The sequence below is a fragment of the Phaenicophaeus curvirostris genome, chromosome 20 (assembly GCF_032191515.1).
Source record: "Phaenicophaeus curvirostris isolate KB17595 chromosome 20, BPBGC_Pcur_1.0, whole genome shotgun sequence".
NCBI classification, from domain to species: domain Eukaryota; kingdom Metazoa; phylum Chordata; class Aves; order Cuculiformes; family Cuculidae; genus Phaenicophaeus; species Phaenicophaeus curvirostris.
Window position 1 is genome coordinate 9,409,806 of NC_091411.1, and position 13,937 is coordinate 9,423,742.

Consider the following 13,937-nt stretch of genomic DNA (forward strand, 5'->3'; position numbering starts at 1 on the left):
CAGCTCTTTAAAGACAGATGTGAAAGGGTCTGGCTATAAAACCTCAGCTGAAGGGCAGCGAGTGATGGAGAGCTGAGTGCGGATGCAGTTACAAGTGCAAAGCGTGGAGTGCTAATAACAGGCTGGCCCTGCGCTTCCCCGGCTTTCCAGCACTGGGACATCACCCATCCCAGCACATCATCTCCTGTCCCAGCTCTTGGAGGCTGAGCGTGCAATGGAAATCGTGTGCTGGGGCTGAGGAGCCTTCCAGGGCCACTCACCTACGTGAAAAATAAAAGCCGGTGCAATGTGCATCGTGGGGCCTCTGGCAAAGAACTATTAGAGACCACAGCAGGGTGAATTTTAGGGCTGCCCCATAGCAGAGAGGCAGCCTTAGGGGCTGGTGCTGGGAGAGGGAAAGGCATAACTTTCTGTTAAACTCTGTATACTTTTTCTTTACAATAAAAAGTTAAGAATTTACAATAAATTTCTGCCCCTCAGATTACAAATTTTATATAATAATAAAACTGGTGTTTTCCTAAAATCAGATTATAAAAGAAAGAAAAAGCACTGCTCTAGAGAAAAAAAAAATAGAGAGGGGAAATACTACAGATAAAATAACAACGTGCGCTGCACCAAGAAGCTGTATCTAACTGAACGTCTCCAAGATCTGTACAAAACAGGAAAAAAGGGCGCTGGGACAAAAAGGTAAAGAAGAGAGAAAATAAAACCAAAACTGAACACACCAAACATGACAGAGCACCAGACACACAAGAGACTGGACTGTACCACCTGTAGGTATAAAGTCCATTGTATTTAAATAAAGTCTCAGGTATTTATTTGCTTTTTTTTTGTTGTTATTTTTTAAAATCTGGTTCAAACCACATTAAAAATCTGCAAAAGGCAGCTTTGCTTTTGTTCTTTTTTCAGTAAGTTTTAAATGACCAATGCTGTTTAATAAATAAAGTACTTCTATATACAGGAATTAGGGACATTGAAAACAGGGTATTGCAGCAGTGCAGGTCAAAACCAGCTGGACTCAAAAAATTGCAAGTGTTAAAAAAAATTTCTTTTTTTTTTTCCTCCCTCTCCTCTTTTTTTCCTTTTTATCAAGGTAATTGTTTTAGCGTTTGGAAACCTGCACCCTGCGTGTCACAGAAGTAGCGTTCCCTTCCTAAAAGCTCACTAGTGATCTGATAAAAAGAGGAAAAAAACAAACCCCAAACACACACAACATCCCTCCCCAATTTCCCTGCCAGCTCAGCCTCAGCTGGAGCTCAAGTGCCTCTTTATTTTAAGCCCAGACTGAGGTGCTCATCATGGAGAAAGTACTTAAGCATGTGTCTAATAGCAGGCACATGACTTGCCTTGGTCACCCTGCAGGGATCACTTTGGGGTGCAGCTGAGAACTTACAGCCAAAACCTGGTTTCAATTAAATCAAAACTTTCATAGAGAGCATCCTTTTCCTGGAAATTATCAATTCAATGTTAAAAATAACATTCCCAAGAAACTTGTACTCCTTTCTTCCCAACGTATTCTCCACAAAAAACCGAAAATTTTGAGTGAAAATAAAACAAGAAATGAAACCACTTCTGTTGTTCATGTGCTTAAAGTTAAATTCATGCTTAAACACCTTCCAGAACAGCTGCCTATGCCTCTACCAAGATTAAAAAAAAAAAAAAGCATGTTAGCAATCCACAGTACATGAGAATTTTTTTTGGTGTTTTTGGGTTTTTTTTATGTAAAAGATGATAGCATCTGACATTTTCATCACACCGTAGACTTCGAGATTAAGAATACTAGTGCTAAAAACAAATACACCAACTAGTTCAAAAGCTAACATCTTTCAGGTACAGTACCATTTTACAGAGATTTCTTTTAAAAAAAGACTTTTTAACTTGTGTGAGCCAGGCAGGCTTATTAAAAGAGAACATTCTGGGGAGAGGGAAGGGGCAAGAGGGAAATGTACTACAAACCTTGCAGAACTTTCTATTTATCTCCTGTTAAGAGTTCAAAGTTCTTGCATTTTCAACCAACCTTCTTCGGTTAAAATGTATTTTTAGAGACTTTATGCAAAGGGAACTATTTGTCATAAAGTCTAGTCACACACACGCACACACGCAAAGATCTCTGACCTATTAAAAGAGCGCCCCCTCAAAAACAATGGAAGATACCTTTTATAACACTGAATTTAAAAAAAAAATTAATAAAAAAGTCAGAGAAAGAGAGGGGAAAAAAAAATCTGACCACCATGAAACAAGAGCAGTATATTAAAGAGAGAAAGGAACACTGCAGAGCATCGGTGAGGGTCATGTCCGTTTTGTGGTTTGTGTGTAAGTGTCCATAACTCATTCTGAATCGCTGCTGTCCGAGCTGGAGCCGCTGGAGCTGCTGCTCCCAGACTCTGAGGAGCTGCTGCTGCTGAGCCGGGAAGGGCCTCCGGAGGGAGCGGAGCCAGATTTCTCTGCAGGGAAGAAGGCAGCGATGTGGTTACTTGCAAGGAACTGAACTAGAGAAGGCTTGCCCACAGCCTTCATCCTCCGTGGCTTCATTCACAGCTTTGTTTTGCCTGGGCACCTTATTTACCCACAGCAGTTGCTTGCTGCAACAAGGCTTGTCACACCAGTGGATGGCAAGGTTTCTCCGGCACAGGAGCCCTACAGGCAGGCAATGTCCTCCATGCCCTATGGTGCTCACAGCAAGACACACAAAGCATTTGGAAAGCTCTGTTCACAGCCCTGCATGCTTCAGTGCAGCCTGTGAACCCAAGAAAACCCTGCCTGACTTGTGTGAAGCTGGAAGAAGCTTAGTTTGTACTGGAAGGAATGTCTTGTATTATTTTTCACGCTATTGCACTACAGGGGAGCTCAGCTTTTTTAAATCCCAAATAGATAAAAGCCATCCACTGGAACAGGCTACCGAGGGAGGTGGTTGAGTCACCTTCCCTGGAGGTGTTTAAGGCACGGGTGGACGAGGTGCTAAGGGACATGGTTTAGTGTTTGATAGGAATGGTTGGACTCGATGATCCAGTGGGTCTCTTCCAACCTGGTTATTCTATGATTCTATGGATTCTCTGCACTACCAGTCTGTACGGACAGTCCTGCACAAGCTAAGAGAGGAGAAGATCCTCCTCCCTCTGAAAGATGACTCCAAGACACCTCACTTACCACCCAGGAGGGCTTCCACCTAGACAGGGACTAAAGCAGCCCCCCCATAGTAGCTCAGTGCCCAACAATGTCACAGAATCATAGAATCACTAGGTTGGAAAAGACCTCTAGGATCACTGAGTCCAACCAGCCCTTTCTGCCACTAAACCACATCCCTGAGCACCTCGTCTGCCCATCTTTTAAACCCCTCCAGGTGTCCTGACACTATGGACCAACTGCAGTAATTGCCACAGAGATGAACCCAAGGCAGGAGTTTTGCCTGAGTGAGGAGGTCCATCTACATATGCTTTTCAAGCATTTAGCACACTAAAACCAAAGCCATTACCTTTCTTTGCAGGTTTCTTGTTGTTGTTTAGCTGCCCACTGACGTCCTGTAATCGTTTTTCTAGTTCTTTCTTCTTTTCCTGAGCTAACTCTTCTTTTGACTTTGCTGCTTGTTTTTTGCCACTTGCAGCTGTGGAGGAGGAACGTACAATTTCTGAAACTGTAGGGTTGTAGGTGAAAGAAAAGCGGACATCATTATTTTACAGGGCATGTAAATCTGTGCAACGTTGCTAATTAGAAGTGGCCACACAGCAACTACACATCCCAGATAGAGGACAGCACATGAGGTTGTCCAAATCATCCAATCACCATCATCCTGTAACATGCCCTTCTTTTAAGAGAGACCTTCTGGAAAGCATTTCAGAAGATAGAAATATCCATGTAATAACCTTGTAGTTACAGGTTACTTACCAGCCAGTTTTATGGTCAATAGCTACACATTTGTAATTACAGAATTGTTACACTGGTTTTCTGCCCTGTAAAATAAAGTGTCCCATTAAAGGTTGTCAGAACCAAGCACCTGCCATCATAACTTAAGATACCTCACACAAGAATCTACTGTGGTTTGTGTTGCTTTAAATACTGAAAAAAAATCCAAAAAACTAAAACAGCAATAACAAATTAAAAAACACCTGAGGCAAAGGCTGGCAGACAACAAGAGCTGCATCAGTTAGGATGGAAACAGTGGTAATCGCCAGCTGAATTCACACTTGTGAGCAGAAGAAATATCCCTCCAAAGAAGGAGTAATGAACACTGCTGTGGGCCAATATCAGAAGCACATGACAAGGGCCAGAGATATTTTGCCTGATCCAGCAAGGAAACAACTTACATTTCTGTGTGCTGTTTTAAAGCAATGATTTAAAAATAAATAAATAAAATAAATCTGGAAAGCAGGGATTCTAAGAGGGTGCATCCCTGAGAGCTAAGCACTGCAAGACAAGGAGGTTAGTTGTGTTACTCTACACTTTGGTTCGAGAACAAAAGGATGCTTCCTGTTCCCAACCACTCTGGAAACACTTCTCCTGAGCTATTCCAACAATGAAGGCCTTGGGGAAACAAAAAAAATCAAAGCAGTGTATTAAAAGGCAAAAAGGAAGTCATAGTCTGAGCTTTGCTTAGGCCTACTTCAAAGTCCTGTGGTGAGGAAATGCAGGTGCTCTGTGAGAGCTCTAAGTAGCTATTCTGTTGTACTCTTAACAGGACAACACCCTCTTAACTGAGAAAGAGAGAGAGCGAGCCAGGATCACTTCAGGTAAGCGATCCTACTGCTATTCAGCTGAAGCTAAGCTCCCAAGGGGCCACGACAATTCACTCTGTGTGGACGAGGCACAGTGAAAAGTCTGTCCTATACTGCACTGTAAACTCAGCATCACATTAACATTAATCCTCTGATCTGATAAAGACTGAGGATAACATGGGTGATCAGGCACCTAGGAAGAGAAGTTTTGGGGTGAATGTTTAACTCTGACACTTACACCCAGAATCCATAGGTTGCCCAGGTGACTTTGTGCAAGTTATTTATTACCTTGGTGTACTGGATCCCAACCATGCTTTTTGTCTCCTTCCTAATTAGATGCTAAACTATTCGGGATAAGAAACTGATCCTTCCAGATGCATGCACATAACACCTAACACAACGAGACTGAAACCTTTATAGTGCCTTAGAGATTCTAGGTAAGTATCACACAGGTCTTGTCAAGGAACACAATAGTCCTCCAGGTCTCCACGGAATGACATCTTGGGAAGAAAGAGCAAAAAAAGTAGAAAGTTCCTGTACATTTTCTTGAGAGAAAAGAACCTGTAAAAATCCCTATCATCACATACCCAACAGGTGGATAAGAGAATCCCAGCACACATGCCCTGACTCCAAAGCTGAGCCCAAGAGCTGGTGGGGGAACACATGCCCCAGGAGGTAACTTACAAAATGGTTTCCTTTGTTTTTTCTGTAAACAAGATTTCACGTATCTCTCCAGTTCTCGTAAAGTTGTGGGCTTCAATGTTTCAAAATCTATTTCTATCTCATCAGGATTGGAGTCTCTGAGGGAAGGTTCCCGTGACTGGATGATGTGCACCACCCTGCCTAGCTTCTCCCCAGGCAGGCGGTTGATGTCCAAGCTGAGCTGTCGTTTCTCATCGTAGGTCATGGGTAGGCCCTCCTCCTCCTCGTCTGAATCGTAGCTTGCAGATGCCTGTTTGCCTCCTTTCTTGGGCTGCCTGGTGAGGGTGGCAAGCATGGAAACATTCATGGTTATGAGCAAGGAACTCTTTCCGCCCCCCTTGTAACAAACATCCCAATGCTCTTGGCTTTGAGCCTCTAGCCAGATGGCTTGAACAGCACCACAACTTCTGAAAAAGTTCAGAAATCTGAGATCAGCTGCTCTGCTCCCATTATCTCTTAGCCCTGTAAGGCATGACAGCAAGCCCATGCAGCAACAGGGGGGCAGCACTAAAATGGCACATTCTCCCTTGGCTGTACAAAAGGCAAAAAGCAAAATCTTATCAGAGAGCAATCAGGCAGGGATTCTTCAAGAGCTGGACAGTGCAAATATGATGGTTTCACTGCCAGTCCTAACTTAAAGACTCCCTGGAGTTGTCTGGCAATGGGGACGCTATTCAACAGTGAATTAACTGCTCTGACAACTGAGTTTCACCAGGAATTCAACAGGGACAGGAAGGACAGAACAGTGCTGGAAGCTCTTGGCAACTGGGAGAAGGCAGGCTCTTACCTATTAGCTGTGGTTGTGCTGTTTGCTTTCTTAGCTGGGGCTTTCTTCTGCTGGGTTTGTTTTGGTGGCTGGGCTGCCTTGGGTTTCTTCTCCTCCTCAGATTTTACTTTGTGCTTTTCTTTTTCCTTCTCTTTATCTTTCTTTTTCTTCTCCTTTTCCTTCTTCTCTTTTTTTTTCTTTGGTTTGTTCACTGGCGCTTGCGACAATGCAGCCAGCTGCTCATGGACAGCCTTTAGCTGGGGAGAACAGTGTGAAAAATTAATCAAGGCAAGAAAACTGATGACTCCACGTACCTTTCCTCTACGTCCCAATGTGTTAAATGCATGCTAAAGTCAGTGATGAGTCTAGTGATTGAACTCAGGAGACTTTGCTTCATTAAAAACTCTTTAAAAACTGTAATGCAAGTACGCACAAGGTGCCTCAAATGAAAACATCATTCTTGTTTTATAGGGGCAAATGAAAATTGAGCTTAATAGCTCCATCTAGAGTGCTGACAACTTGGCTTCTGGAATCCGAAGTTCACTTCTCAGCTCACCTACTAGCTTGCTTTGAGACACCAGATAAGCTATCTTAATGCTTTGCTGTATTATGGTAGCACATGTAACCACCGTAGCACCTGGCATTGTGTATTTTCCATAATAAGAAAGGCCACAGCTTAAGCGTTCACAGTCACAACAGCTAAAACAGCTCTCTTCTACTGATGGAGTGCAGGGGGACAATATCCTCAAGGAAGCACATGATAGATTTTGTTATGCTTTTATATAAATAGAGCTCTTATATAAAATAGGTTTCTGCTCTTCCCACGTCCTCAGGATTGTGTGCACCTTCATTCACACTCCAAGATTCCAGAAGGAAGCAGAGAGCATCAGCGCTGCACGTCAAATATGCTGTTATTTCACAGCTGAGCATTCTTCCCCTTTAGCTGGCAGAAGGAGAGACTGCTTTGCTGCATCCCGATCTAGATAGGATTTTTAAGAATAAAATTAAACCCTTTCTCCTGCTATGCCTGTTTTACTGCATGGACACACAGCTTGGCCGTTGCAATACCTGCTCCTGGAGCTCTGCCAGCCGAGTCGCTCGCTCTTCTTCTGAGTCGGAGCTATCTGAGTCGGAAGAGCTCTCCTCACTGCTGTGACTGCTTTCTGTGCTTTTGCTCACCACTGGTGCTGTTGGTGGAGGTGGCGGTGGGGCCTCTGCAGGCTCATCAGGCATCTTTGCGAACCTCATCTCAAAGACGTCCTGCAAAAAGAGGTGAAAAAGTGGTGAGAAAAGGAGCCTTAGCAACCAAGACCACATTTTTGCCTTTTAAACACATCAGACACTCCATCATGAGTCAGGGTCTTACTGCTCTACCAAGGGTGCTGTACAAGTAAATAATAATGTATAGGTGGGCATACGCAGTCTATAAGCCCAAGAAAATTCTCCCATTACTTTATAGAGCAACTATTATAATGTATTAGGAGCAGAACGTGACACTGGGCCATGCTGTGTGAAGAGCACAACAATTCTGCAGCAAAGAACATTGCTCTTTCCAAGGACTGGAGGAACTGGGTAGATGAGGTGCTCAGGGACATGGTTTAGGGGCAGAAAGGAACGGTTGGACTCAATAATCCAAGAGGTCTTTTCCAACCTGGTAATTCTATGAATCACCTTGAGTCCCTTGTTGGTGCTAAGAGCAGATGGGTGCTTGGGTCTCTGAATCAACACCTTGTAGCTGAACTAAACATACTCTGGAAGATGCATTTGCTAACGGCTTTACCTGGAGCTTCCTGGCCATTGCTACCACTTCGTGGTCTGGAGGATTGTACTTGTAACAATTAGAGAACATTAACCGAATATCAGCTGCAAAACCTTGTGCGTCCTGGTATTCCCGACTGTCCATTTTTTTCTGCAAACAAGCCAAAGGGAAAGGGGAGAAAAAGCCATAAGCAAAAGGCATTTGTAGCAACTGCAAAGAGGACACGTGCACCTTGGGAGACAGCTCAGAACAGCCTCAAAACCCGCATCGGTCTATTAGTTTTATCTGGCTTATTGGTTCCTAAATAATATTCACAAAAAGTTTCAGCTTTTTAAAAGAAGCAAGCCCCATCCAACCTGGTCTTGAACACCCCCAGGAATGGGGTAGCCATGATTTCTCAGGGCAACCTGGGCCAGGGCCTCCCCACCCTTACAGCAAAAATTTCTTCCTCAAATCTCATCTCAATCTCCCCTCTTTCGGCTTAAACCCATTCCCCTCAGCCTATCCCTGCACTCCCTGACAAAGAGCCTCTCTCCAGCTTTCCTGCAGGCTCCTTTTAAGTAGTAGAAGAAAAAACTGAATAGGTTTTATGCATATACTACTACTACCTATAAAAATCTTAGCTCCAGTTACTCCTACCAAAAGGAAAGAGAAGCAAACACTAGATTTCATTTACATTTAAAAGACCTGGGTTTAAAGAAATTCTTTATTTGCCAAGGGCTTGCAGGCTTCTCTTTTCTATGTTCCGTGCACCTGTATCCTCCCGTGAAGGGAAGGGACCGACCGGCAGACAGGCTGCAAACGTGGTCCAGGAAGGCATCTCCACCTGAGCAGAAAGCAGGGCTGCTTAGGGTCTGTAACCCACAACAGAAGCCTTAACACAAGCAAAATTCCTCTTTGTTCAGTGGAAGCTGTAGATATTTCCCAGCTACACGTTAGACCTTGTACTTGGAACACTGCCGCGACTCCTCAAACTGCTTTGATTCTGAATAGGGCAAAATTTCACCTCCAGGGAGGCAGCTCCGGAGGGACACGCATGCAGGGTGGTGACATTGCTGAGGCCTTACTCCTTGCTGTGCTGCAGCCAGACATCTGTCAAACTTTTGTCATGAAACCTCATTCTCTTGGTGAATAAACCGGGAGAAAAGCCCCTGAGCCACAGCACAAGAGAAGGGGCAATAGGTTTGTGCTTCTCCTGTTTGAAGGAGAGCTGGTCTTGTTTGAAAAGCATCTTAGGCCAATTCCAAAGCAAAACGTACGCTCAAACGAAAGGGCCCACTTGTTTTAAAGTATGTCTTGCTGCATGAAAGGCCTTTTTGATGCTCTTACATTTGTTTGGCACACTCAATGGCTGATTACTGCCTATGAAGTATGTTCCAGCATCTGAGGCTTTGCAAATCCTCTTGCATAGCAAGGACTGTTGCTTGTTCACCACTGAGTAAACCAAGTGCACGGACATCTACATTGCAACTCCTGTGACCCAGCAGCCTGAGGGCAGAGCGAGTGAAGAGGTGCTGCAGGATCCCCCCGGCTCCAACATGGGCACAGCACGCTGCCTCCCCATACCAAAGCTCCACAGTGCCAGAGAGGGGGACATGAATGCACTGCAAGTGGGACAGGGCAGTGGAAGCACAGGGATGCTACAGCTTCATAACAAGTGTTTCACCTGCTACGGGGAATTAGGGCTGGTGACTCTTAGTTTTTAAAGCATAACCCATTCCCCTGCCTCCCTCTCCCCCCATGCTTTCATCCTTCCCGCTCTCTCCTCCAGCAGTTCTGCTCTTCCCTCTTCTGGGATGACTACCAGAGAACTGAGGTGGAAATGAGCAGCTCCTGCCCCTTCGGCTCTTCCCAGTCTCAGTCCTAGCTCCAGCACTCCAGCACACCCCTCCTCTGCTCCTGGCTGTAACAAGCTCAAATACAGCCCCTTCACCTCTCACCTGTCCCCGGCACAGTCACAACCGCCAACCTGCCTCCTCTGCTACGCACACAGAGAAAACAATCTCTGAATCCTTCAGAAGCACAACTCTCCTGGGAGCACAGCCTGAAAAAAAACTTCTCCTGGACATAAAGGATATTCTCCAAAGAAAATCAAACCTCATATAACCAGAGAATCAAAGTGACAAGCAACCAGGTACCAGAGAATCTATTACAGCTGCAGGAATGCTTAGGTTTTACTTTCTCACATAATTCCTTCAAGATTAGTTTGAAGACCATTAGTTGCACTGCTTTACTACAGCTATTGTCACTTGTGCAGAACTAAATCTAAAACCTTTCAGAGCCACAGAGAAAACTCTGACACCGGAGAATTCCTGCAAATGGCAGGTTTCTGTCCCATGAAGTTAATTTATTATAGACTGCATCTCAGAGCAGTCACACTGTAATCTACAGGCCAAGGGTAATGATAATAAAACACTCCATAAAAAGACAATACCAGACAGCACTTCAAACAAGTTTATTAAGAAAAACACTACCACATGTAAAGACAAATCCAGAGTCTTTATCTACAAAAGACTCCATGGGGTCTGCCACTAACTTATCTCTCGATTTCTGTCCTACCCTAGTAAGGTATCAAGGGACACCGTCATCTGCATTTGCACAAAAAAATGCAGTCAGAGGTGTATATTCTTCAAAAGAATCAAGGTGGGATCTGAACAGATTCAAGTGTGAAGAGGTCACCAACCCAAGAAATGACAGGTTTTCCCCCTAGAATTTGCAGAATGCAGCACAGAATCCCTTGCGATAAGAAGCCACCTAACCACATCTGGAGATGCCAGCTTTGAGAGAGCCAAGGATTTCACTTTCTCCATCTCTAATCTTATTGCATTCAACCAGGACTTGATCTACCAGGCTGCAGCTATCTCTGGAGAAACCCACAGCATCCCTAGGAAGTCAAAGAAATGCGACCGGGCTGTGAATAGGCCTGTAAGGACCACAAGGTCCTTACAAAAGGTTTACCAGCAGTCCCACCCACTGCAGTCAGTACAGTAACAACGACTTCATCTAGGATGTGATCATCTAAAGACTAGCAGAGAAAAGGTTACCAATAACATCTGACCACTCTAATGTGATAACAAAAAGAATAGTTGCACTTAGCAAGACATGCTTCTTCCCATTTCAGTCATTTCTGCGAACCAGACATACTTTACAATTCCTTCAAATCTGCTGGCCAGTTTATAAACTCTTAGAACAGATTTTGGCACATAGCCTAGGATAAGCATGGGAAATGTAACTGCATGCCCAGTAAATAGAACATAATATATGATATTACTGATGTCACCTAAGTACTGCACCTCTGATCTGACTTAAAGAATATCAAAAGCCCCATCTGCAACCTCTTGCTGCTCTCTGGCATCAGAGGAGCAAGGCCAGACCCACTGAGCTGAGAAGGAGATGACTCCTGGAAGGGAACAGATCAGAGTGCTGAAGCTATTTGTCAAGGAACATGAAAGGAATCACAAATACAGCTGCTCTTTTGCCACTTGGGCATTTAAACAACCCCAGGCGTTGCCTCAGATGGCAGCAAAACACTTCTGGCACGCTACTGAAAGCCAGCAGAAATACCTTAACTTCCTGCAGATGGAAGAAAGTCTCACCTCCATCAACACCGATTCCAACGGCCGGCTGACAAGCAGAAGATGAGAACTAGAAAAAAACACAACTTTGCTCCAGAGATATTTAGGAGGGATTCAGAGAAACATTCCAGTCTGGTGAAGTCTCCCCAGTCTGGAAAAAATACCTTTAATACTGGACCATACTAAGCTAACCTCTTGAAGAGCCAAGCATGAACCACACAAGCATCACAGTATTTCCTCCCCTCCCTGAGTACCAGGCAATCATCACATGCCAGTTGGAATTGCTCAGTGTAAGCCTATCTGGACTATAAATCATGCCAGCAAGTAGGCACACTGCAACTTCTGGAAGTAGGATACTATCAATCAAATCCTATGAAATACACCACCTCTTCTTCTCAGAGAACAACACAATCCCAAGAACATGTTTAAACAACTGAGCTATCCACAAAAAGGAGACGATTCCATTGTACAGTCTGCTTTGCAGGGCAGAAAAAAAAGATGTCCCAAGTTACAGGGGAAAAAAAGGAGAGGGAAGGAAACAAAATATAAAAATACCCAGACGATATGCAAACAGGTTCAGTTTTCAACCCTTGTCCCTTCCCCCTCCCCCAGAAGGAGCCAGTCCTCTGCAACCAGAGGGCTGTGACACCCTGCAAAAGAGGTGGTAAATGCGGACGTACTTTAACAGTACTGAGATCCATGGGGTGTTTGATAATATCATGATAGTCATGTAATTCCAAGGCCTCCGCATCAACAGGCTTGTAAAAGGGCCATGCATAGGCTGCATGCTTCTTCGAGAGCATTTCCTTGAGGATGCTGTCACAGTACTTGAGGTGCTCAGAGAGTTTGCCCTTCTTCCCTGCATGCTGGGGGACCTCTCCATCTTCAAGGTCTTTCTTTGGTGGTTTGATGGGCCGGCCACCGCTCTCCCGTCGAGCGATGATTTTGGCCTGCTTGGGGTCCGAGAGGGGTGTGGGTGACTCGCTTCGGCTGGCAGTGATCGCAGAGGTGGTGGGGGTCGTTGTATCTGCTTTCCGCTTCACTCCCTTTTTCTGTAACAGCAGATGGATAGGCCTCATGAGTATGTGCCCAGCTCTCGTGTTATACTAGCAGAAACCTATCACAATTCATCTTTATATTTGAGATCTGCCTGTCCCCTGACAGAGAATACAATTACTTCACTGGGATAAATGGGACTTGTGACTAGAGGCTTCAACACACAATTCAGTGACCACAACATGATGCATTACTACATGTCATCTGAGCCACAGTAACCAGTCATCTGCACATCTCCAACCCAACCCCAAACACGATGCAAAATGTGTTAGCTCTATGTATTTCACTGAGATTTAAACTAAGGACTCTTACCTCAGGTTTGCCAAGGGAAAGGAGTGCGCCCAGTCGATTACTGCAGCTCAGCTGATGCATCGTGACTTAGTAAGTGTCAGTAACTTAACCACATGTCTGAGGCCCCAGTGGCAGGATCAGGCTATAAGTTCTGAACCAAAGCATATTAATCACCAATGACCCATGAGTCCTCACTCCCTTGTATTTAGTGAGTGTGCTAAGGTAGATGGCTTGTTATGGACAAGAACAAGAATTTAATGGGTTTTGCCTTAAGCAAATAAAACCTCTCTCACGTACATTCAAGTTGTGACTGTCCAGTCAGCTCTCTTGTGCTCCTATGAAGTATTTATCTCTGGAGAGAGAGAGGAGGCAGGGAGAGGAAAGTTCCTTAGGGAAATCTTAAGTAAATCCCAAGCAGAATTAATTTTGCAGTGTGTATTTGGCAAATTTGCTTCTGGCTCCATCCTTGAGTTTTAAAATTAAATTGATTCTCAGAAGCAAGTTATTTGGACAGAAATCAAAGTATAAGACAGGTTTCTGAGGAGGACACCTTATCTGCAAGCAGATCTGACTTAGAATTCCTCTAGTAATTCCCAGACTACAGGGATAAGCAAGCAAAACAATTCTGTGGCTCTGCTGGCCCATGCAACCTCACATCAGAGAACACTAATACTGCTGCAGTTAATTTCCAAGTTAAGGGGAAAAAAGGCTTTCTCTGCAGTATGCTTTCGCCATTTTTTAATCAGTACACAGCTTGCTAGGAACATTCCAATTATTTAGAGCAGCGTTTTCATTTACCCATGAATTAACACAATAAACAGCAAAACACCAATGGCAACTCCCAGAAAATTCCTAAGGAAGACATAACTAATGCACCCAAAACCTGCAGGCAACATTAGTCTCCTCCAACTGGAGTGACAGGCTTGTCTTGAACTGGTTTATGGTGGAGAGGAACATTCCTAGTGCTGGAGTCTATAAATCTTAAAGGCATAGTCCCAGTGAAATCAAGGGGTCGGTTACAGGGGAAAGAGGTGCTTTGGGTGCAAAATGTGGGAATCTCCATGGTTCACAGAGCATCA

At 44.4% G+C, this 13,937-nt stretch overlaps 1 protein-coding gene across 1 annotated transcript in view; it reads right to left on the minus strand.

Moving 5' to 3' along the window:
- Nucleotides 1-1,703: 1,703 nt before the first annotated feature.
- BRD3 (bromodomain containing 3) overlaps nt 1,704-13,937 on the minus strand; it is a 32,615-nt gene continuing 20,381 nt past the window's right edge. The window contains exons 6-12 of the mRNA XM_069873670.1: nt 12,192-12,563; nt 7,958-8,086; nt 7,246-7,437; nt 6,199-6,434; nt 5,394-5,686; nt 3,473-3,601; nt 1,704-2,444 (exon numbers count right to left, since the gene is read on the minus strand). Of these exons, the coding sequence (XP_069729771.1) occupies nt 2,329-2,444; nt 3,473-3,601; nt 5,394-5,686; nt 6,199-6,434; nt 7,246-7,437; nt 7,958-8,086; nt 12,192-12,563 (1,467 nt within the window). The 3' untranslated portion in view covers nt 1,704-2,328. The remainder of the gene's footprint in view (nt 2,445-3,472; nt 3,602-5,393; nt 5,687-6,198; nt 6,435-7,245; nt 7,438-7,957; nt 8,087-12,191; nt 12,564-13,937) is intronic.